This window comes from Thunnus thynnus, chromosome 3 (genome assembly GCF_963924715.1).
Source record: "Thunnus thynnus chromosome 3, fThuThy2.1, whole genome shotgun sequence".
Classification (NCBI taxonomy): domain Eukaryota; kingdom Metazoa; phylum Chordata; class Actinopteri; order Scombriformes; family Scombridae; genus Thunnus; species Thunnus thynnus.
Genome location: NC_089519.1, coordinates 25,477,632 through 25,502,134, shown reverse-complemented (window position 1 = coordinate 25,502,134; position 24,503 = coordinate 25,477,632). Strand labels below are relative to the sequence as shown.

The following is a 24,503-nucleotide window of genomic DNA, read 5'->3' as shown; positions in this document are numbered from 1 at the left end:
AGCAAGTAAAGACAATCCACGTTCTTAGCGTCTTTTGCTACCACAAAATCATTTTCATACTTCCTCGGTTCATCTATCCTCTATACTCGAGTGTCTAATTTATCTGAGGATTGACCCGTCTCGTCTCTATAGGATGGACGTTGATTTGGGAGACAGTTGACTGTGTCTACTGGATAGCGGTATCAAATGTGACACATGCAGCAGCCAGCATTAGGTCTCACGTCCACCTCCATACATCAGCCTCTCACTTCACAAAACCTTATTTACGCAACATCCATCCTGCCCTGGAAGAAACATTAAATTTGATATCTCTGAATTTATGAGGATGAAGACTGATCAGTTTTCAGTAGAATACAACCTCAGTCATGCGGACCACAGACCAGACTGATTAACCTAATTGGTTTAGTGAGCTAGCATAACGGCGTTCAGAGGTAGTTCATTAATTGCGAGGATTTACTGGAGTCTTCACATTGCTTTTTCAGGTGCAGGGCAGAGAACTCAATTTGTTCTGGGAAATTGTGATTGTGCACACTTTTTTTTCTCTGTTTTCAGACATTTTACAATCTGAGTGATTAATCTGTTAATTGAAAAAAATAATCAACGGTGCTGATAGATCATGAAAATAATCATTATCATGTTTCATTCATTACCAAGGGGCTCAAAGAAAAACTGTTTTATGTTCTTATACATGTGCATACAGAGACATGTCTTTCAGTACCATAACTTGATTCTTTTTAGCAGAATATCACAGCTGCTTGTTGCTAAAATGACTTGGCTGAACAAAGAGATTTCTATTGTCGCTTAAAATTATTGTCTCTATGTCCTTCGTAGCTTTTTGACATAATTAATGTCTAATTCACGAAAGAAGTCTCGGAGCAGTCGGTGACACTGTGACTTTGTGTTTATAATTTCCAGCGTGTTATAATGAACTGAAACCCAGTGTCTACTTCACAAGGCCACACGATTATAATATTAATCCAATCTGTCTTCTTCTCTTGTCAGGTCATCAGAGCTCAACGGTGCAGGACCAGCAGTACCAACTTCCTGTGGAAATTGACCCTCTGATAGGTATGCTGTCATTTTACGACTGTAAGAGAATCCACACACATGCATATTCTTTACATAGTGTGAGCTCATATATGCATGAAATGATTTTTTTTTTTTGTGTGTATTTGTGTATGAATCCTGCTGGCATCTTGGTGACTCATGGCGGTCTGTAGCGCCGTGTCCCTGGACAGTAGATTAGAGTTGTTTCTCAGCCCTGTGCCCCAGTTCACTCCTCATGATATAGGCCCTGCTCTCACACTAAACCATTTGCATGCAAATTGGAATGCAATGAGCTGTGGCCTAGGCCGGCATTTCATCATCAACTCCCCCCCCCCTTCTTTCTCCCTCTCCATCGTCCCCTCCCTCCCTCCCTTTCTGCATCCTCTTTGGTTTAATTTGAGCGGAGGGAAAGGACGCGTGTCAATGGAAATGAATATGAATGTGGTAATAATGTGTGATTGAGAATGCACGGCGGATGGCTGTCAGGACAATATGGGCGCCTCTCATCCTTCACGACTTGTTGATGAGCAGGAGAAGAGTGCCGAGCCGCAGTGATGTATGGGATGCACTGGTGGAGCAGGGAGAGACGAGCCACTTCTATCTGTTCCCGCCCTCTCCTCCGTCGCTTCTTGCAGTCTTTCACAATCTCACGCACATCTGCAAAGGGGGACTGTTCTTTCTCTGCAGATGTTGTGGTCACTCTGTCTCACCAGACCATTTTCAAGTTGTTTTTTTTTTTCCCCAAACACTTGACTACTGAAAATAACCAGGGTTTAGTCTCACATATTCATCTTTATCTGCACGTACTTTATTTCTCTCCTTTACTGTTCATCTGTAAAGACAGTATAAAAGAAATCTTTGTGTGACCCGATACTTCTACATTCAGTACAAGTTTTTATGAGAGCATTGCAGTGTGTGTGTGTGTCTTATTTGTTGTTGAATCTTTAATATTTTTATTTCATTTTTTGGGGTTTTTTTTGTTGCCATGGCTGTTTTCTCCCATCTCACAGACTCAAGCATAAATAATGTACTATATTATATACTTTTTGCATTTATAGGTGTGCGTGTGTGTGTTTCAGGGATCTCTGTGCTTGTCAGTAATATATTTACACTGTTTGCATTCCACAAGGAGTGTGAGCTAAACACACGTAAATTGAGTGTTGAACCAACTGTGGCTTTGGGAAACGTTAAAAAAATTGTTGAAATATCAGTCGTATCATTCTGGACTTTCTCAGTTTGTGTACTAGAAAAGCTTCTCCGACACCTGTTCTCCAGTGCTTTTGACACCACCAAATAAGAAATACCTCACAACTGACACATCTGTCTAGAAAAGAAAGGAAAAAAAATACCACTTACTGAGGAGAGAATGTCAGTGAATTTGCTTTCTAACCAACCACTGACTAAATTACACAACCGAGATGAATTTGCAGTGTGTGTTCTGACTTGAGTGGTGTACATATTTTGTGAAGACCGTGTATGCCCTATCATTACTCAGGCTCTCAAGCCCTCATGGAAAATGTGAAATCCCCTAAACTTAACCTCCAGGATGTTTTATGCATGCTCTCCCAAATCTTCTTTGCGCTGTGCAGTGAAACTTGAGTGGAGGTGCATTGGGCTTTTTGAAAATATCTCCCATACCTAAACAGTAAATTGCACTTCTGTGTGCATTTGTACAATTTCAACCTGTAATCTTTTATTTGCTCATATTATTTTTATCCCTCTCCCCTCTTCTCCTCTCCTCTCCTCTCCTCACCTCTCCTCTCCTCTCCTCTCCTCTCCAGCCAGTAACGTGGGCAGTCATCGTCGTCAAATCTCAGACCTGCTGGACCAGAGCATTCAGATCAGCTCACAGTGTTTCGTCATCACAGCCGACAACCGCTTCATCCTTCTGTGTGGCTTCTGGGACAAGAGCTTCCGGGTCTACTCCACTGACTCAGGTACTGTACTGGGTTACCCTTGTGCTCTTGTACCCCAAGTATCCCGATCACAAAATGCTTTTTGTAGACCATATTATATCCTAACTTTATTCCATATATGCATTATCCATTCTTCAAATTAGTAACTATAGTTTACTTTGTCAATATAAGGTAACCATTATGTTCTGTCCTTTAGCTAAACTCTCTTAGTAATGTACATTTTCTCTGCCACTGAACTTTTGCCTTCATTTCATCACTAATGGTGTTTTTTTATGTCTCAACAAACAAAAACCTAAATGCACTTGTTGAACACTTGTAATGTTAAACAGCAATGATCAATATTCATATATAAACAATGGATCACATGACTACTTGTATGTGAAATGAGTTGCTTGTAGTGATGAACCCACAGAGAATTATCGCTGACTCTGTTGTTCCCCTCAGTTCTACAAAGCTTTATAGCATCGTCCAGCTCAATGTTTTAGTTTTCTGGCCTGCACCTTATTGTTTTTGGTTTAGTCTCACTGCTCTCATCAGTGTCATTTCCAGTCTCAGCAAGCAGCTGTTTTCAGCAAAAAAAGTTCAGTTAAACTCATTGTGTGCTACAGTATGTGATCATTACCAAACAGCAGAGGCTACTCCGAGTGGCCAAAAAAAATCTTTAAATATAATTAAATATAGCTACTACTTTTGGCAATATGGTCTGCTTACAAAGTGCAAAGGCACTACACTGTTTGGTCGAAGCAGAAAATAAATGTGTTCATACTAAAAAATGCTCTAATTCACTATTAGTGTCTGGGTTGGCATATAGTGGCATGAACCCCATGAGCCACATTCAGATTTGCTGTTGGAAAATATAATTCTTGCACTAATATCAAACTCTAATGGGCACATTGCCTTGAAATTTACTGACCACATGCATGCCTATCAGAGTATCTGTTTTGGACACTCCCTCTTTTAACCCTGAGACTCTGAACACAAGATGCTGCATAAACAAACTGGCAGATTGCCATGAAATTTGATGAACGCATTCATGCTGTTAAGGGGGTAAATATTTTTGCTGTTAATGAAGCTCCATGGTCTTTCCTCTAGCACCATCCTCAGGACAAACCTCTTACTTTTAGTCCCACTATTAGTAAGGCTGTAAAAAAAAAAAAAAAAAAAAAAAGCAAAAAATCATTAGTATGTATTTCAATTTGTCCAATTCTCTGGTATTGTGGAATGTATGAACATTGCATGGTAGCCTTTAGAGTCCTTCAATTTTCAATTCTTTAAACAATACAGTGTACAGTCTCTGCTGTTTGTTATTCCACAGATGGTTGTGCTATGCTTACTGTACTGAGCTATCACAGTGGAATTGTTAAAAGTTTACACAATTACTTAACACACTTCTTCCACTTCAGGGAACCTGTTCTGTTAGCCTAATATTGTTAAAGTAGGAGTAAACAGTTGAACTGCGTCGTTATTATAAGACATATTTGATGTGTTGCACAAAAATCTGTTTTCAGGTTTAAAGCCATTGTGTTTAGTTGTACCTATGACTTTAAGGTGTATTTTGTGGTAAATGTATTTAACATTTACCACAATATTCACCTATCATGAATATATACTGTGCAGTATGTCTGAATGCTACTGACTTAGATACTTGCATACACACAGATGAAGGCGAACAGTTTTACACACATACAGACACACGCACACACACACAAGCTCTCACAGAGACGCCATCAGGTCAGGGGTCCTAAATGAAACTGTCTGAAGCTTCATCTCCGAACCCCGCTCCTCAACTCTTCTCCCCCCCCCAGCCCTATTCAGAATCCTACACACATCTACACAACAGACTCCGAATCAATTTCTATAGGCCAGGGCCTCCCTGTCTTTAATCGGGGAGGGAGGGAAGGAGGGATGAGAGCAAAGAGATAGCTCTATTGTGTGACTGCCACTGGGGTGTACGACTGGAACGTGAACACAGTTTAATCGCACACGCTCAACAGCTGCCACCAAGGTCCCTAAAGCCCCCAGGTTAAAGAACTGAGGGATTTTATCAATTACAAGACTTGATTGGTACACATGCACAAAACATATAGCCTCATACGCCTGCGTGCACACACATCCGATTAAATTTGTCTGTGTGCATGCAAGTGAGTGTGTGTGTGTGTGTGTGTGTGAGCAGAATAATGTGTCTAATACGAGGTGCATGGCAGCCATTATCGCCGCAGCCATGATTACTTATTTTCAGTGTTTATAAAGACGTCAAACATTTTACAGCTTTGATGTCTCCCTCCCTTCGGAAGTTTAGTCAGTGACCCGCCCACTTTCATAATAATCCTCATCTTTTCAGAGATACAGCTTAATTATCCAATGGACAGTGATTTTGACACCCAGACAGAAATGTCATGTGCTGCAAACCATCTACTGTTTGACTGCAGAGGTCACACTATGAGGAGCGTAATGAGTATTAGACAGCTAGACAGTGGAGCTGTGGTCTGGAAATCTGACAGCAATTAGCCTCCTTATATATACACATGGAGCACACTGCATATACACACGCACACATACACACGCACACAGTTGGAACAAATATTTATATATATATATACAGTATATATTCTTGTCTGCGAATTAGTCGATGTCTGATCTTATGTAGAACAACAAGCCGAGCAGACATATGATCAACAAACACGTGTTGGAGGTTAAAAGCACTGCATCCAACCAAAAACTATTACTCAGTTTTTGTTATGTAAGTGTAATATGTATGTATGCATGTATGTATTACAACCATTGCTCTTATATTGTTCAAATGTTGTAATCTATTTAAAAATTCATTTCTTGCTTGCAGGCAAATTTATATTAGATCTAAAGAATATGTGTGTATTTGTGTGCTTTTGCAGGTAAACTGACTCAGATAGTCTTTGGGCATCGCGATGTGGTGACGTGTCTGGCTCGCTCCGAATCGTACATCGGAGGAGACTGCTACGTCCTGTCAGGCTCCAGAGATGCCACCCTGCTGCTCTGGTATTGGAATGGAAAGCACAGCAGCATTGGAGAGAGCCCAGGCAGTAAGTACACGTCCGTTATGTGCACACACACACACACACGGGTATTCTCTGAGTGCTCACTCTCCCAGACAGTTGTGAGTGTGTGATTTACGGCCTCCCTCTGTAAAGTAACAACTAGTTTCGTCTGACCAGGCCAGGCCTCCTGCATACAGATTGGATTTCGCAGCACTGTCGCACCAGGAACAGCTTTTGATAATGTGTTTGAGATTGTGGCTAAGTGTTTCCGTGAGACCAGATATCGTGTGTGTGTGTGTATGTGTGTGTGTGTGAGAGAGAGAGAGAGAGAGAGAGAAGGAGAATCTGTCTTTAATGTGAGTGAAAGTGAGGGCCACTTAGAGACGTTAAATGTGACGTTGGGGGTCGCCGGCCAGCCCATGAAAGTTCACCACCATCCGAGGGCCACGGGGTCACGCTAGTCGATAAAAGTGAAAAATGTCACGGGCCTCCCTTACGTTACCATAACATATGGCATCGGCCATGATCAAAGCATTGCACACACATTGCTCAGTCCTTAGCCCTCTCTGTGCTAATTTGGTCAGCTTAGATTGGCGTACATGTTGTTAAGTGATCCATTACAAATGGGCTGAAATTTATGACAAATTGTGATTTGGTTAATAAGCCACATTGGTTTTTGATTTGGAGGACAGGGCCAATAGTATTTTTTTCACTTATCTCATATATGTTGATGTGGGATGTTCGTATCAAGGAAAATCTTTAGTTTATGCCTACAAGTTAATTCATAGGGATTTTTTTTTTCTCTTTGAAAAGAAAGGATAGATGCTTTTGTTGTGGTGTAAAAATACGGAGAAATATAAACCATATTCTCATTCTCTGTTCATAATTTCTACATTATATTGAATTCTTTGAACACTATTCAACTGAAAATGTTACAAGAACAACAATTTAAAAGAAAGAGCACTTCTGAGTGACGGACATGCAGCATAGAAGTTGTTGTTAACTAAATTTGCATTTCCTTATGGGAGAACAATGAATGTTGCACGGTCACGCAAAGGTTTCAATTAAGTGACACAAATAATGACATCATACTCTACTTGGCATCTTAAGTATAACAATTCAACTGCATATTTTTTGAGAATAGGCTGTGTTTTGATTGATTTATAGTGTTTTTTATTTGCTAAATATGATTCTGAATGTATGTTCCCATGCATGTGATGTACATGTTCTTGTAAGCATGTGTGTGTCAGTCTAACGTCAGTCAGCTTAGCACAGTTACCACGCTGTAGCTAGAGGAGCAGACAAAGCAGTCGTCATCCTAACCCCTCACCACCACAATGTGATGCTCCATTGCCCCAGACCACAGGAGGCTCCCCCAGACTTGAGGCTCTGGTGCACACACACACACACACACACACACACACACACACACACACACACACACACACACACACACACACAAACATGTACTCACAAAATACATACAGACAGCAGACGTTTCTTTATTCCTCTTCCAAAAAACTGAACGCTTTCAAGCGTAAGTCTGCACATATTCTTGAATGGGAACACATGCATACACACACACACACATTCCTTTTCATGCATAACGCTCCGTGAATATCCCACACACTTCATAATCTTGACACAAATGCGTCTGAATGGCTGATATGCACATGTACACATTGACCTATGCACACTTGGTTCCTGCTGCAGGCACATGTTGTTGTGCACAGCGGGAGAAAGATTCCTCAGACACCACTGCCATCTGCTGGTCACAGGAACAGTGACATTTATTAGTGATATCAGTTGTATTTTTGTTGTTTTAAATGGACTGAAAATAAAGATATTTTTTTCAATAGTTGTTAAAGCAGCAGTGATGTTTGAACATAAGCGTACTGTAAATTATTTACCATTTAATTTGTGCAAATAGATTTCAAGTCCACAAAATTTGAATATTCACACACCATTGTTTTCAAACTTTTTCTGTCATGCCACCCTTAAACAGCTGAAAATAATTCATGCTCCTCACTCCTGCGAGAACTGGTTTGATTTCTATTTTTCACTAACAATACTGGTTAAATTAATAATAAAATGAGCCAGTTCAGTTGTACTGAAGACCAACAGAGGTTCAGTTTCAGCTCTACCATCCCCAGTTTGAGAGCCACTGATGTATATCAAACATGTAGAGAAACAAACATCATTTTAATATAGTAAATTTTTATTGAGTCCAAATTCATCAATGAGGTTGAGAAATTACAAAATTTGACATTCAAATACTCAACATATTGTAATACTCATGTTATTCATTATTACACATTCCTTATTTAGTTAAATGATTACCTAACGGCTTTGTACATCACTATTTGCAAATATAAAAATAGGGAGACGGTAAGAAATCAGGCTATTTTACCTCAGAACAGGATCCAAAATTAACCCATTCCCTCACACACACACACACACACACACACAAACACACACACACACACACCTTGTCTTCACTTGTCCAGATAGTTGATACCCTCCACAGTGACCCAGCTTTGGTCATATGCAGGTATGAATTATAATCAGATGTGGCCCTAATTCAAACCAAACGGCAGGTAGTGGATCAAAAGGTTAACTGATACACCAATATATCAGCTTTATTGATCTTCTCTGAGTAAAATCCGACATCATGCTTTAATCCACAGGCTTGTTGGCCATGAGTTAGCTTTTAGTGACGCTGAGGATGTTAGCTGATTAACAAAATGAAATGTAGATGTTTAGGCTGCCAGTGTGGTTCTGACTGAAATTTGGGCAGCTGATACTTATTTGCGAAGTAGACAGGACCGCCGTAAGGACGAAAGGAGTTAAAATTTTCAACAACTGTGATTGGTGGTGCCAGGAAAAATGAACTGTTTTAGTAAAAAATATATCTGATTATTCTATGATTATTAAATATTCCGTCCAATTTAGTATTTTAACATGGATTATTTTAATGTTTTTGTTAATAATTTCAGTTACCATTTACCTCTTTTTTCGTCAGAATCCATTCATAGATACAACTTCTGTTTATTTATAGTGCAACTATATCACCTGAGGTTTCTCTGCACACTTTACAGGTTGAATAAGAACAACAGACGCAAAATAGAATAACAACAGACACAGACAATCTGTAATAGTCTGTATACCGTACGTATGGATCAGATAGTTTTTGGATTTGAAACACTGCTGACACGGTCTTTATACGTGAGGAGAGTTTAGCTTGCCCTCTAGTTTGCCTTTTTACAAGAGGGTTCAGTAAGCAATATGGTCTGAATGGAGTCTCTCTGCTAAATCTAATTAAGGTTTAACAGTAGCTGTGGCTTTTAGGAAAAGGTATCTGTCTTATTAGTGAACCTGTACTGAGTTTTATGTCATATAATTGAATTAAAGAGTAAACTACATCAACAAACTCTGAAAAAAGATAATCAAATCAGCTAGATACTACATTATATCCCACAAAAATGCCATTTACAGAAAGTAATTACTTTTACATTGCCCTGGAGCTGTTTGCGGTTTGTACATAAATATTTATGTAAAAATAGAGTAATCGAGTATTTAGACATGAATCGGTGTCATTGCCCCGTGTTCCTCTTTTCTGAGCTGAGCTTGACCTCTGACAGAAAAAACGACGAGGTCACTAAAGACAAGACCCCCTCCCTGAGACTTCAACCCTTAATGAACTCCATGCTGTGTTTCAAGGATGCTGCCTCACTACTGGCCACCATACATATACACACACGGCTCTGCTGACGTGCACAGTTCCTCACATTTTACATCATTATTTATACACAAGGCATCCAGCTCAACACTTTGACACTAAAACATATTTGGATACAGCCTCCATCTGCAATGAATCCCCCCTACATACACACAAAATAATTACATTTCTTAAAAAATAATTACATGTAAAAAATGCAGGAATGTACACGCGTGTGTTTTTTGTGTGTGCGCTTTGCACCGACAGAGAAGACAGACGGAGAAGTAAAAGGCGATTTTGTTTTGTCGCTCGCCCTGACAGCTCAAACCAAAACAAAATCACACAAACTTCATGACTTGGACCGTAACTTACTCCCTCTGGCTCTCGCTCTCTCTCTAGCGCAGAAACATCTGGATCCAGTGAAGGCAGTCAGTGGGAGAAGGTTTTAAAGATAGGGAGAGGCGGTGGGTGTCAAGTGCTAGACAGGGAGAGTGACTGAGAAGAGAAATGTATGTGCAACAAGCTACAGTACATATGCATCTACGTAAAAGAAATATAAAACACATTTACTCTTAGCTGAAAAAAAAAAGAACAACTTTTTGACATTGTTTGTTTTTAATTTCATACAGTTTGACATGTCTGTAGTTTATATGTTTGTTTATAATATGTTTTTCTTTTTTTTTTACTGCATAGAATTGCCTTCATCTTCTAATGTAAAGGTTATTCTATTAATCAGCTCTGACTGATGCTTTTAGGAATGATTGTTATGAATTGTTTGCATTACTCTCCCTCTAGTGACCAAAAGCGGTAATAAACATGTGAGGCTATTCTTGGTAATAAACGAAACTATTTTGTTTGTGTTTTCCCAGCAGAGTTTACCACACCGCGGGCCATCTTGACAGGCCATGACTGTGAGGTGACGTGTGCAAGTGTGTGTGCTGAGTTGGGTCTCGTCATCAGCGGCTGCAAAGGTAAGATTGCGTGATTATGTCCAAAATGCACATTTATACTTGACAGCCTAAAGACACTCACCAATGTGGAAGGATCACCTGATAACAATAACTACACATTGAACTCTTCAAACTGCTTTTATAATTTTGTCTTATATCTGTGCAGAGGGTCCTTGTCTGATCCATTCCATGAATGGGGACCTACTGCGGACCCTGGAGGGCCCGGAACGCTGCCTGCGGCCCCGCCTCATCCAATCCTCCACCGAGGGCCACTGCATGATTTACTACGACAAGGGACAGTTTTGTCTCTTCAGCGTCAACGGCAAACTGCTGGGACACATGGAGGTGGACGACAGCATCAAGGTGAGGAAACGCACGTGTTTGTGCGAGCATGCATGTGAAAGTGTACTCGCACATGTACGTATGTCTGCACCACATCAGCGGAGAAAGTCCTCTCACTGATTAAAGGCTTTCTTATAGTTTGAGATCTGAGTAAGGTAAGGGTCGGCATGCCTCGGGGCAAACCGTGGCTTCACATCTCTCTTTCCCTTTCACACGCATACAACAGAGGAAATGGTTCTTTTGATCCAGAGCTCTGTTGTCAGGTCAAATTGTGTTGGCGGCAGTGGTAGAGAACATTCCAGAGGAGTGGTCAGCCTCGGACACCTACACCATTAACTACCCTCCAGCGCAAGACGACACATACCCCATTTCCCACATTTCCTCCCTCGTGGCTAGAGTGACACAAGATAGCGGCTACTGCCTTTGGTTTCCCGACCCGTTGTTTCCGGTCTGGCCTGGGAAATGTAAGCCGGCTCTGACAGACAGCCACACGCCTGTTTCCTATTAAGAAACCTCTGGTGCCCAGGCTCTTAACCTGCCAACCAGCCCACTCCTACACAAAGCCACAAATATATCTCGTATAAGGCTTGAATAATGAGCACACGGAGAAAAATACTGATTGAATGCATTAACATCTCTGGGAAAGAAGCTAGTATTTAGTTGGTAGGTTGCACAATACTTTATCGTGTCTTTAGGAGAGTTAATGATGTTTTTACTTGTTGAGCTTTATAGTTCCTTCTTAAAATATGAAGCTGTGACTTGGGAACTGTACGGGCCACTCCTGGCCTTGTCAGCTCTCTTCTGCTGTTGTAAATTCCAGCCATGTCAGATGGCATTAGGAAAATCCTAACATTTTGGAGTAAGGCTGTGAGAGTCTCAACCCCCTCCCACCTCACTCCCCTTAACTCCACCCCTCTGGTTTCTCCAACAGTATTTAGTGCACTCGTGTACATACCAGAATCAATCTTCTCAGCCCTCGGAGCCTCTGCACAGTATGACTCCAGGATAAATAAGTGTTTGTCCTGGCCTGCAGTATTCACTTAGAAAGGAGAGAAAGACTGAGAAAGAGAGAGAGAGTGTGTACACACTGTGAATTTATAAGGGTATGGAGTCAGAGGTTAGATGACAGGCTAACAGTCGGCATCCTAGTCTAATAGCAGAATCGAGTGACAGAAGCCATACTGAATGGATTACAGTCTTTTAAGTACTAGTATAACTCAGGCAGTGTAACCATTCCAGCAGTTTTTTTTCACTGCCTGCGTCCATGTAACAGGGGGATTAACAGCATCATAAATTAAACTTTTTACCTTCCCCAGTCTCAGAATCCACCCACCGTTCCCCGAAAGAAGTAGGAAATATGGGCATTAAAAGTGCATGTGTTTCTTCTGGAGTCATTTTTTTTAGTCATCCAAGCCTGTGTAGCCATCTTGGCTCCCACAGAGCCGTCGGCCATCTTGTTTGACCGCCCAGTGGCAAAAGGCTGATTTATAATGTCTGTCTGCAGCCTCCTACCTGGCCTGGCTGACATGTCTGCCAGCTCTCCTGCCTCCTGCTGGGCTTCAGTAAGGTCATGGACTCCATTAGTAGATACAGAAATACATTAATACAACACAGTAACGGCTAAATCGTACTTATATTCTTTTTATTTTGTAATATAAATGCTCAGCATACCATCTGATCATGCAGAGTATTTCTAAGCAATGAATAGCTGCAACCGCGTATTACATCAGTTTAAAGCTGTTTTTTTTAATAACAATGGATTAAAAAACTATGTGTTACATGAAAGAGGTCACTAATCATCCTAATGTGCAGTTCCCCTCTGCTCTGAGTGTTTTAGCCTTTCAGCTCATTGTTTTGGTTTCGCGGCCTACGACTTTGTTCCGTTCACTCTCACTGCTCTCATCAACCCTGTTTGCAGCCACAGCAGGCTGAAAAGTTTTGATAAACCGATTGTATGTTACCTACCCATAACCAAATGGCAGATGACACAAAGTTAGCAATGAGAAAGTGCAGCATTTAGCAGCTGCAGAGCAAGAAACTTCCCTCAGGAAACTTGGTGGAGAACAGAACAGAGCTAAAAGGAGTGTAAATATTGGACTTACATTCATAAGATGGTCTGCTGGTTGTGTAAATAGGCAACTGTAAGCTAACGTTACACTGTGATAATGTCTTAATGTTGTGTTTTCAGCCTCTTCCCAAAAACGGCCCAAAAAATCTATTAATACGGCTTTAAATTGACAGTTTTTTGATAAAAAGGTAGCCATTTTTTGGTAGGTGTATCACGTTCTCCCATGCGCTGACTCACACTACAATTCAATTGCTTTGATTATGATTGGTTGAACTGAACATTATCTTTATCGTTGCTGTCAGAACAACTCTAAATGTTGATACACAAGACAATTATTGTACACAAAAACAGACCCACAGCACATAAATCAAAACAGCGCCGCACTCCGTCATGCTCTATTCTCAGCCATCTTGGATGATGATATACAGTAACGGAACAATTAGGCTGGATTGATTCTCGAGACCTCCTGCCAGCGTGGAGCATGCGAGTGCATCATCGTGTGCCCATTTTTTATGTGTCTGTCTGTCTGTGTGAGCGCCTTCACATGCAAGTTTGTGCCTATCTTAAGTGCGCGCGTGATGAGAAACAGAACTCCTTTAATTCTCAGTGTGGTAGGAAATTCCACAAAGGTTTTTATACAAAACATTTGCTTAATTTAGGCTGCACTCCTACGTCCAATCCACTGTGTACTGCTCTTGAAGGGTTATTTATGTTTTCCTTACCAAGTCAAGTTCCTGAAAATGACTTGTTCCAACTTCAGAACTGAAGTTTCATTTTTCCATTTAATATGAGCCTGATTCAACACACATGCTGCTGATGATTGAAGTGTCTCTTGCTGAATCATTGCAAAGCAGCTGCAGCTGAAAGACGGCCGACTTCGGTGTCATGAAACCACAAACGAGAAAAGCTCTAAATTAGTGTCATTTGCTGCTTTTAGAACTTACATTCTGCCTCGTCATTTCATCAGCTACGGTTACTTGCTGATTGATGCTCCTGACTGTTTCAGTTTCAGCTTCTACTATGCACTGTGCCCATAATAGACTCCAACACACGACTTGATTTGTATACGTCTGATTCCCGGGGGACCCATTCGGCTGTTACAGTTTGCAGGAAAAGCAGATGAGACGAGTAAATCTCCGAGCCTCACTGTGGGGAGCCATCTTTGTTGCAAGTCAGGGTCTGTGTACAGAAAGCCCCCAAGGGGGGTGGCACTGACCTGAGATCTTTGTCTGATCACATGACCTCGCAGTATGAGCTTTACTCTGACATAAGAGATAAACTGGTCCCAGATCACCAGGCCTATTCGGAGACAATTTATGCATGTGGTTCCAGCTTGAATAGCTCTGCCTCCATGTTTTTTTTTCCCTTTTGAGCATTGAAGGACAGGTAGCAGATAAATAAGATCAAAGGGGTCAGGCAGTGTAGTCACTTTGGAATCTCCAGTACTGTAAATTTACCATTTGAAGTGAATTCCCTTCCCAATTCAAACACATTATATTTTATAAAAGTTCCAATGATTGGACCATAGCCAAACCAAAGTCAATGGGGAATTTTCAAGCTTATTAAAAAGTTAATAATGACCCCTGTCTCTGTTTGGTTTTTTTTGTTTTTGTTTTTTTTTGCCAGGCCATGCTTCTCAGTCGTGATGGCCAGTATCTGCTGACAGGTGGTGATGGAGGAGTAGTATCTGTCTGGCAGGTCCACAACCTCAAACAGCTGTTCACCTACCCTGGCTGCGACGCAGGAATCCGCTCCATGGCCATGTCACATGACCAAAGGTAAAAAAAACCAAAACAAAACACATCTACACATAAAAAGTACAAATGCCTACAACCAGTGGTGGAAGAAGTATTTGGATTTTTAACTAAAAACTTTACCCAAAAGTAAAAATAATCCATTACAGGTAAAAGTCCTGCATTAAAAATGTTATTTTACTAAAGTTCAGAAGTGTTTTGGCAAAAGGTACTTCAGTATTAAACATACTCATACTCACTTGTATCAAGTATCTGTATCAAGTGTGATACACTGTATATTTAGAACTGAAGTGATAAGCGATAAGATTAATTGATAAGTCAATCAGCAGAAAATTAATTGTCAACAATTTTAAAAGTAATTTTTTTTTTTGGAAAATGTTTTTCTATGTTTTATTTAATTGTAAATGGAATATCATGAGGTTTGGACTGTCAGACAAAATAAGTTATTTGAAGCTGTCACCTGGGACTCCGGGAAATTGTGGGCGTTTTTTGCCATTTTATGACATTTTTTATAATAAACAATTAATAGAATAAACATATAAATAACCAACAGATAAATAAATAATGAAAATAACTGTTGGTTGCAGCCCTTTCTATATTTTATTATTAGATTGATGCATTAACGTGTAGTGTTGCAGCTGTCCAGGGTGAAACATACAACAACTTTACACTGTTGAGTAGTTTAATCTATAACAATATATTATATTTTATAAGGTGATCATATGTACATGTATGTCAAATCTTAATATTCAAAGTTACTGTTAAGTAAATGTAGCGGAGTAAAGAGTACAGTATTTCACTCCAAATTACATTGATGTATAAAGTTACATAAAATTGAATATCTCAAAGTACAAGTACCTCAAAATTTTACTTAAGTAAAGTATTTCAGTAAATCTACTACTGCCTACTACTTCTGTATTCAAACAACTAGAAGAGTAAAGAGTGTTTGCATTCAAGACTTCTAACTTCTTGTAAGAAAATAAATCCACAGCAAATTAAAAAAACACATAGGATGGAAACAAAACCTCATAATGTTCCCCTCTTACTCCTCTAAGGTGCATCATAACTGGCATGGCATCTGGAAGCATCGTCCTCTTCTACAACGACTTCAACAGATGGCACCACGAGTACCAGACACGGTACTGAGCTGACGACAGCAACAAAACTGACTGACATAGTTGGATACTGATAAAAATCCAAACTGTTGCAAGTGTGAACTCTTCTCAACAGCACTATTCTGTCTATATCCTGATATCCTGAATGTATCTCAAAGAAAGAAGAAAAAAAAAATCTGTCCTGTAATAGAAAAATAATCAAACTATTTTTAAAAAGGGCATTGCTATATTTTGTAGCTCAGATAGAAAATTTTCATATAAATCATAGGGTGGGGGTTATGTTACTGTACGGTTAAAAACAAATCTATTTTTAGCTGTAAGAGTCTATTTTCATCTCCTTCGGAAAAGAAAAGAGGGATTTGTGGGGAACTAGTCAGAATCTTATCTCTTGACTTAAGAATCCAAATATTTGTGTACTTTAGGGTGAGTGGTTTTTGTTTGTTTTTCAGTAGGTGTGTATGTGGGGAATAATTATTAAGCTGTCATTCACCTTTAACATGCGTTTTGCCATTTTGGCAACACAGCAGATACAGTAGATATGAAATGTTTCAATAAATAATAAATGTATTGGACAGAGGGATAAATGAAGAGGTAATATACATCTATATAAATATCTATATATACTGTTTAAATGTAGTCCTCCATATTTAAAATCTCCATTCCCTCTGTACCTCTGTGCTTGCTAAGAGATTCTGTGCATGGCCCACTATTCATGTAAAACATATCAGAGCAGATCTATCGCTTTATCATGTAATACTTCACACATCAAAACACAAAACTTCCCCGCATCAGTGATGTTAATGATGAGCTTTATGCAGTGGAGGATGAGAGGAGAACCATGTTAGGGATTATTCTCATTTTACATTTAAATTTCTCTCCTAAATGACTGAAATTAGAAAATATTTGTTTCTAAAAATGGGATTCCTGACCAATACCTGTGTTGGAAAGAGTGAGTGTATGAGATCTGATTGGCACAGGGTATATCCACACTTGTTTTTGTTTTTTTAAAACATCACTAAATGAAAATCATATCATATCCAGTGTCCAAGCCAGCTTAGCGTCTTCAAAGTCCTCTTTGAGTCCTGTCTCCAAAGCAGCTAACAGCAAAGTGAGATGTGCAATGAAAGGAAGGACTTATTCTTTTTCAGTCCAAGGTTCTTTCTCCTCTTCATCGCAGCAGTCTAGATCACAGGATGAGTGATTATGCTGGGATGTGATTCAGCACTAAAATGGTGATGAAACGGTTTCCTTTGGCCCTCAGTAAAATAAACGTCCAACTCTAACTTTTGATTTTTGAGGAAACATTCCTTCAAAGTTTGTGCTTTGATGTGGTTTGAATCTCCAGTTATATAAAAACTAGTGTCATCTATCAACCAATATTTTTGCAATCATTTTGGAGTGTTTTGTGTGCCGAGTTCTGACAATAAAATGGAATTTTATAACTTGACTTGTGCCGACTTCTTTATGTTTGTTCTTTCATCAGGAGTACATAAGACTGTATAGCACCCTCTAGTGGCCAGTTTAATGGCAACAGCTATTGTATTTTCAGATAAAATATTCACCACAAACACACATTCATTTAGAGTCTTTATTGCATTTTTATTTATTTTTTTTACTGTACTGCTGTTTCAAAATATTGGGACATTAAAAGCAGCCACTCTATGCCTAATAAAAACAATTTGACACAGTTGATCTACCTGTTTAAAACTCTCTTCATACAAATATCCCTTTACAAACTGCTATGACAAAGCATATGAAAATCTACTTTAACTACATATACATAAGAGGGAGCTAAATGACACGATGTACCAACTTGACTTAACTGTGTTTGTGTGTGAGGTTTTTGTCTTGCAGGGAGGCAGGAGGTGGGGAAAGGAGTATGCATGCAGCTGAAAGTCCTGAAGAGGTAAAGTTAGCCCTACTAACACCAGCTGGGATAAATGCCGTGAAGTTTAAAACATGCACAAACAAGGATGAAACAAAAAAAAAAATCACTTAATGATTATTACAGATAAATTATTTTGAGGATGCACATTTTGGGACCCCATTATTCTGCCAAGCTGGTTTTGATAAAGGCATCGTTAAGCTGTTGAGCCGTTAGCCAGTGGTCAGGCACGACCCCGTCACCTTTACATTCACACATTCATTCTCATTAATCCAACAGATTAAAAATCAAAGGTTGAGTATTTTGAAGGAACGGTGTTGACTAGTTTCATGCAGCCCACATTATACTGTAGTGTAGCATTGTCAGTAGGAATGATATTAACTGGTAAAATAACTAAATGTGTGTCCTTTCTGTGCAGTGTTTTAGTTGTAGCAGTAAGCACTTCAGTTTTGAAAATAAGAGCTCATGAGAAACAGACCAGCAGTTTGGTTTCATGTCTGTTGGGACTCATATCACTAATGTTATGCACAGCAGTTATGACCGAGGGTCACGACTGCTCTGACAAAAACAAACCTTCCAGTTTCAGTTTCGGGTGCTTCTTTACACTATGTGGAACTACAGATTTCACTCCAAATAATACAAATAAATCTGTGAATGAAATGTGTCCAGATGTCTGTCAGTTACAGGGGGTAAACAAAATAATCTACCTAATGGACTTTATGAATCACAAAGGAAACTACAATGTCTTACTTCCATCTAGTGGTATCTTTATGTGCAAACAGTTTGGTGGATTTTGAGACCATTTTTTGAGATGTCTGATCTCTGTCCCCACTCTGCAGAATCCCAAGTACGCTGAAGCTTTTTACTCGTTATCAGCTACTTGGTACTTTAGTAGGTATTGCCTTTTATTTTGTCTACCCGCTGTATGTAGTAACAATTTAAGGAAGTCTTAAGTTAAACAGAAAATTTGCAGTTACAATCGGGAAGTTTGATACTGGAGAAAATACTAATAGTGGTTATAGTTGGCTTAACGGATTATAACTGTCCCAAAACTACAGGTAACCAAGCTAGCAAGTTCAGACATTTGATGTGCTAAAATACTTGTACATATTGTCTCTCTGCTAAAGCAAAAGGACACCAAAATGGGATGTGGGAATGTGTGTGTAATGAATAACTATTTACAAAAGAGCCACCGGCAGTCAAAATGGGATAATAAATAAAAGAATTCACATTAATGTGATACAGTAATGCATGACTTTAAAAATAAACAAACCACTCAGAACAGTGATATTCAATTCATTCCCTTTCTCCACATCCTCCATTAATAAATACAGACATATATACAATCGACCAACTCTTAGAAAATGCCTCATATCCTCTGCCTCTTAAAATGAGTGGGATAAGAAGAGAAGAGAGAGAAAAAAAATGCGGACACAGCAGTCACTGGCTCAGTTTACAGCTACTGGAAATGCTCAAGGTGGTGTTTTAGCCTTTAATTTTTCTGATACATACATGAAAAGAGGAGGATTGGGGGTGAAATTGGCTACAGAAAAGACCAGCCATTTAATTCTTCTCAATAAGCTCTTCGGTAATTATGGCGTCAGCAGGTGGAGAACTGGGAGAAGGTGGGGTTGTGGATCTAGGAGGTGTAGAAGGAGGAGAGGGGAACAGGGTTGGATTGGGAGATGGGGGGGAAGGTGCTTGTTTGTTTGGGGAGGAACAAGGGAAGAATAAAACAGGTTTGATGGGGGAGACGGGGGATGGAGAAGCTTGTTTTGTGGGTGAGGAAGACTGGGATGTTGTTTCTTTGGTTGGAGAAGAGGAGGAGGCAAGTTTGGTGGGAGAGGAGGGAGAAAGAGGAGCAGGTTTGGGGGGAGAAAAGGAGATTTGGGCTGGTTTAGTAGGAGATGAAGGGGAAGGACAGGAGAGAGGCGTAGAAGGAGTCGTGCAAGCGGAAAGAGCAGGAGGACCGGAGGGTGAGAGAGTTTGTGGATATGAGCAGGGAGCAGCTGAGGGTGATGTAGGTGATGTTCTTATCTCAGGAGGAGAGAAAACAGGCAAAGAGGTGGCAGGGAAATTATCAGTAGAGGGTGAAGGGGAGAAATTAAGTGAACTTACAGGAGCAGAGGGAAGGAAAAGAACGCTGTCAGTAGGGGAATGAGAGCAGGGAGGATTTGTAGTCACATCAGGCACTGAAGTCCCCAAGGTCTCCGGTGCCACGAGAGGAGCAGTCTCGGCGGGTTTTGGTACTTTGGTGTGTGATGCCAGTTTGGTTGGCAATGACTGTTTGGTTGGAGAAGCTGGCCCTGATTCTGAAGGCGAGGCTGGTTTGACTTGAAGGACAGATGGGACTTTCTTGCCAGCAGACGGTTGTGGACATGGCACCGTCTGGGACCCTGGACGACGACAGGTGGTGAGCTGGAGGGTCTCCTTATCTAGAGCTGTGTTCTGGCAAAACAAAAAGACAGTCAGCTTGATTCTTACTGTGCGTACCTCTGAAGCTCAAATAATACCAATCAGGACAAAGAAAGAAAGAGATATTGTGGGTCAATCTACATTGAAGACAGAAAACCTCAGTAATTTAGTTTGTAATCCTTTGTGTGTTTTCCAGTGAGCATTGGGATTTAATCAACTAAATGTTTTGCATTTATATCTGTAATCATAAACTACTGACCCTGTTTTGCTGTTTCTTTTGATTTCTATGAATGAACACACATGATGAATCAAAGCTAATGGAAATGGACAGAAATAACTGAATGATGGTTCAATAAAAAGACAGTATGCTTCACACAGTAGACTGACCCCACGAGAAGGCAAATCAGATCATCAGAGCTACTCTATGTGCAGAGAAAAAGGGCAAATGAGAAAGAAAACATTTACTATTACATTCAACAGATGCATGCATGTAGCTTTTTTTTTTTAATTTTCAAATTCTATGTTCTTCCGTGAGACAGAAAACTAGTAAATGTCACGTTTCTCTTTTGCCCTTGTGCTGAACCTCAGCAGCAGAACAGGCGAGGCGCAGCGACAGCGTTAAGTGTTAGTACATACCATTGCCTTGGAGCTAATTCAGAGGGAGGTAATGCACGCGTGTGGAGGGGAGGAAGAGGGGGAGAAGCAAAAAGGGACAGAGACTAGTCTTACTCACAGCTTCACAAAAAATAAAGTCAACACAACAAGCATGACGGCCAGTGGACAGTTGTTGTTCCGGCTCAGTGAAAATCTGGTATTTCAAATCATAAAGTCATTCAAAGCCAAATAACTCTGTCAGGACTGAGCTGGAACAAACTGTAAGACTCTTTACAAATGACTAAGACACGTGTCGGTGAGTGCTAAGCTATGTGTACATAAGCAAATAAAATGCTGTGGTAAAGTATGATTTATAAGTGCTTTTGAACGTACCAGTTTTAATAGATAAGGCTGGCGATATTCTGTATTTTTCTTGTCATCAAATCCCATGAAAAGACCAAAACCAACAATGAGTTGATCCTACTAACAAATTTGACTGTGTAGCCAAAGCCTGATATAGCTTATTCCTCTGTGATAGAGACCGCCGTTGCTGTCCAAAAACTATTAAAAGCACATAAATAAGGCACAATGTTGAGCTGGGTGACATGTTCCTGCATTATCATGAACATGAGCACTGAAGGTTTCAATCCCACATACAGTACACCCTCCAACTGCCTTAAATACTCACTAGCACACCAAATGTGTATTAATCCACAGCTGAAAGTAGTCCCCAACAAATGCACTGTCATCATCTCTGCTAAAAACTACATTGCCCAGCTTTTTAAAGGAAATTACTAAGCCTTTATTATAAGTGAAACAAAAAATATATTTTTACAGTTTTACGTATTCAGTAGGAACAAAAATGCCAGGGAAGTGCCACAGAAGTCAGAAAGTTTTTAGAGACAAACTAACGCATTGTTGTTTTTTGTCCTTTTATGAAATCTGTTGTAAAATATAGTTATGATGAGTTGTTGTAAAATATAGAACAATGCCAGCCTTATCCTTTAAAATGTGCAGGGGAATCTTACATCCAAGACAATACAGCCAATTTGCTTTGCATCCATCTCTGCCAATTGAGACTACAGAACAGTGTGAGCGCAGTTTTTAATATTCTCCACAAGGTGGCGTCAGAAGACCATTAACATGGAACATTGCTGGGGTACCAATTGTAAATTTGTAAACCCAGCAGTCACAGGAAGTTGACCGTAAGGAGATATTTTGAATGAGATCACTAACAAATAATAATGAATAAATAACAGAGAGGGAGGCAAATGAAATTAGCATTAGTGCTGTAAACATGCTAAAACACCTCGATGACAAAGTGATCAAAACAAACACATCCTTTGAAACACATGGTTTTTTTCCCCACATCCCATAATGTATGTGATCGACACATATGTAATGAAATGTGAGAGAAGGAGCAGTATGAGGAGTATGATAAGAGCCAAGAGGGTAAATCCAGGACAGTGTTAGCAAAGTCCACATCAGTTGGTTATAAAGAGCAGTTACTGCAGCTGGCGGCTGGAAAAGAGGGGCAGGGGGTCTGATAGAGAGACAGGAAGGAAGGGAGGGAGAGCAGAGGGGGGTTGTTGTTATGGATGGAGGGAAGAGGGAGTAGGGAAGGGCGATGGCCGGAAAGAAAGAAGGGAAGCGGAGAGAGGAGGGGGTATGAAGTGTGTACCCGGCTCTCAGCTCCAGGCGTCCCCTGTGGTCCTGGGTCGGGTGTGAGGAAAGGGAGAGGAGGAGGGAGGAGGAAGAGGATGGAGAGGAGGAGGAGGGGCCGAGGCCAGGGCCCGTGTTTACACCTCAAACTGTCAAATGAAATTTACAACAAAATGAGGCTCTTTGCAGCAAAGAGGGAGATCAAATCAAATTTCAAATAATAATAATAAACAACTTCCCCTCCCCCCTTTCCTGCTTTGAGACAAACAGACTGAAAAGAGGCTTGATGGGTGGTGTGACCTGATGAGATGAGGAGTGGAGGAAGTCAAACTGTAGAACAGGAAGTGATGCGAGTGAGGCTTGAAACAGACAGGATGGAAGGATGCGACTACCACAGGAATGACTTCTTCCTTGTCCGACCTCCTTTTCGTCATTCCATCTCTAAAATCCTGTCTGACATGTTTACAGCTGCACAAGTTGTCTTGCCTGATCATCTTTAATGTCTTCTTAGATGATGATGGAGGCCAGATATTCTTAGCCAAGTTATTAAGTGGGCATAAGATTCATATAAGATGAATTAGAAGAGGCTCAATTTTCTGTATTTGGGTCAAACATTCGCTACCATGCAGTAAATGTTTGGAAAACGGCCTGACATGTTCAAGCCGCTACAGGCACCTAGTCCATTACTACTAAACCCATGTCAAAATCTCCATATTGGAGATTTTGAAGTCATTGAAAGTCAGCAATCTCATTAAGGTCATAAGATTACACTTCAAAAAAGTACTGCAGTAAATCTCAGAAAAAAAATGACAAGTGATTGTTCATATGTTGGTTTGTGATTGTTTTTGGTTGCTTACCGTGATGACAGACACTGCAGCTGAGGTGTTGTTGTGCTTTGGCGCAGTGTTAAAGTGCGTCTTCAGTTTACCTGTCACCTCCACCATCATGTTGTTCTCCATGACTGCGTCGTCCTACATACACACATAAATATGCAAAGTGTATAATAGTTCTGCACACCCAAAACTGTCCTTATTGTACAAATCACAAATGCACCCAAGTCTGGCCACACTTAGAAGACAAACACAAACTGCGCTATGAGATACCGTGACCCAAGGGTGGGAGAGGACATCTTGTGCTGTGTATCGAGCCTCAGCGTTGACCTGCAGCATCTTTCCAATCAGCTCCTGAAACAAAACACACGACAGTTAAGGTTGACATCAAAAGTAACGTCCTCAACAACATCCGCTGCGTCAATCATGTCATTATGACCTCACTTTGAAAACACACAGAGAGGTGAGACTGGGCCATAATTCAATATTATTGACTTTTAGTGGAATTGAATTGTAAATATATGATCATGCTGTGCTATCACTAACAATTAACATTTTCATACAACTTAATTAAAAGCTAACAATTGTTTGTTTTATTGTATGCATAATATGAAGAGCTTTCTGAAGAGTTCATTGCAGTAAATATTAGTTTAATGGTGCACTAATCACTTTTTTGGGGGGCCAGAACATGGAGCAACTTCAGCAGTCATTTGGAGTTGTGTTCCTGGTGACCTGATTGATGTAAATCCAGTATTCACTCTCGTTTTAGCTCTGCTTTTGATCTACACCAACTCCACTAGTCACCAGTGCTGGGCAGGTAATAGAATGTAAGTTTATTAGAGCTTTTATCAGCAGAAAACAGTTGCCTGCTGTGTCTGGAAATGAGGTGGGTGAGAGTGGTAAAAATGACCCAAAACAGTCAAGTTGTGGCATGTGTCATAATAATTTAAAGCCTGAAAGACACTAAAGCACTCTGAAGAGCTGAAGGGAACTGTAGAGTTGGGTGATAATTGTCTGTGAGTTCATCACTTCAGCAACACCTTCCACTTAACACATCACTTTACCCATTTTTCATACAGAAATAGTGATTAGGGCAACTTTAAGTACAGTATTTTATGTTTTATGTATCATGATATATACTATTATTATTTTTAATATTGAGATATTGATTTCAACGTGCAAAGAGAGCAAAC

At 40.1% G+C, this 24,503-nt stretch overlaps 2 protein-coding genes across 6 annotated transcripts in view; one reads left to right on the top strand and one right to left on the bottom strand.

Moving 5' to 3' along the window:
* lrba (LPS-responsive vesicle trafficking, beach and anchor containing) overlaps nt 1–17,371 on the top strand; it is a 190,899-nt gene extending 173,528 nt beyond the window's left edge. For 2 of the 3 annotated variants that reach the window (XM_067584975.1, XM_067584974.1), the window contains exons 50-56: nt 1,003–1,068; nt 2,829–2,984; nt 5,855–6,022; nt 10,565–10,666; nt 10,812–11,008; nt 14,682–14,833; nt 15,865–17,371. In XM_067584975.1, coding sequence (XP_067441076.1) covers nt 1,003–1,068; nt 2,829–2,984; nt 5,855–6,022; nt 10,565–10,666; nt 10,812–11,008; nt 14,682–14,833; nt 15,865–15,955 — 932 coding nt within the window. In that variant the 3' untranslated portion in view covers nt 15,956–17,371. The remainder of the gene's footprint in view (nt 1–1,002; nt 1,069–2,828; nt 2,985–5,854; nt 6,023–10,564; nt 10,667–10,811; nt 11,009–14,681; nt 14,834–15,864) is intronic. The other variant, XM_067584976.1, reaches the window with a different exon arrangement.
* Nucleotides 17,372–17,498: 127 nt separating this feature from the next.
* The window catches only part of dclk2a (doublecortin-like kinase 2a), a 49,167-nt gene continuing 42,162 nt past the window's right edge, over nt 17,499–24,503 (bottom strand). For 2 of the 3 annotated variants that reach the window (XM_067584978.1, XM_067584979.1), the window contains exons 15-17: nt 23,584–23,664; nt 23,338–23,451; nt 17,499–20,257 (exon numbers count right to left, since the gene is read on the bottom strand). In XM_067584978.1, coding sequence (XP_067441079.1) covers nt 19,373–20,257; nt 23,338–23,451; nt 23,584–23,664 — 1,080 coding nt within the window. In that variant the 3' untranslated portion in view covers nt 17,499–19,372. Of the gene's footprint in view, nt 20,258–22,499; nt 22,630–23,337; nt 23,452–23,583; nt 23,665–24,503 lie in introns of all 3 variants that reach the window. The other variant, XR_010927885.1, reaches the window with a different exon arrangement.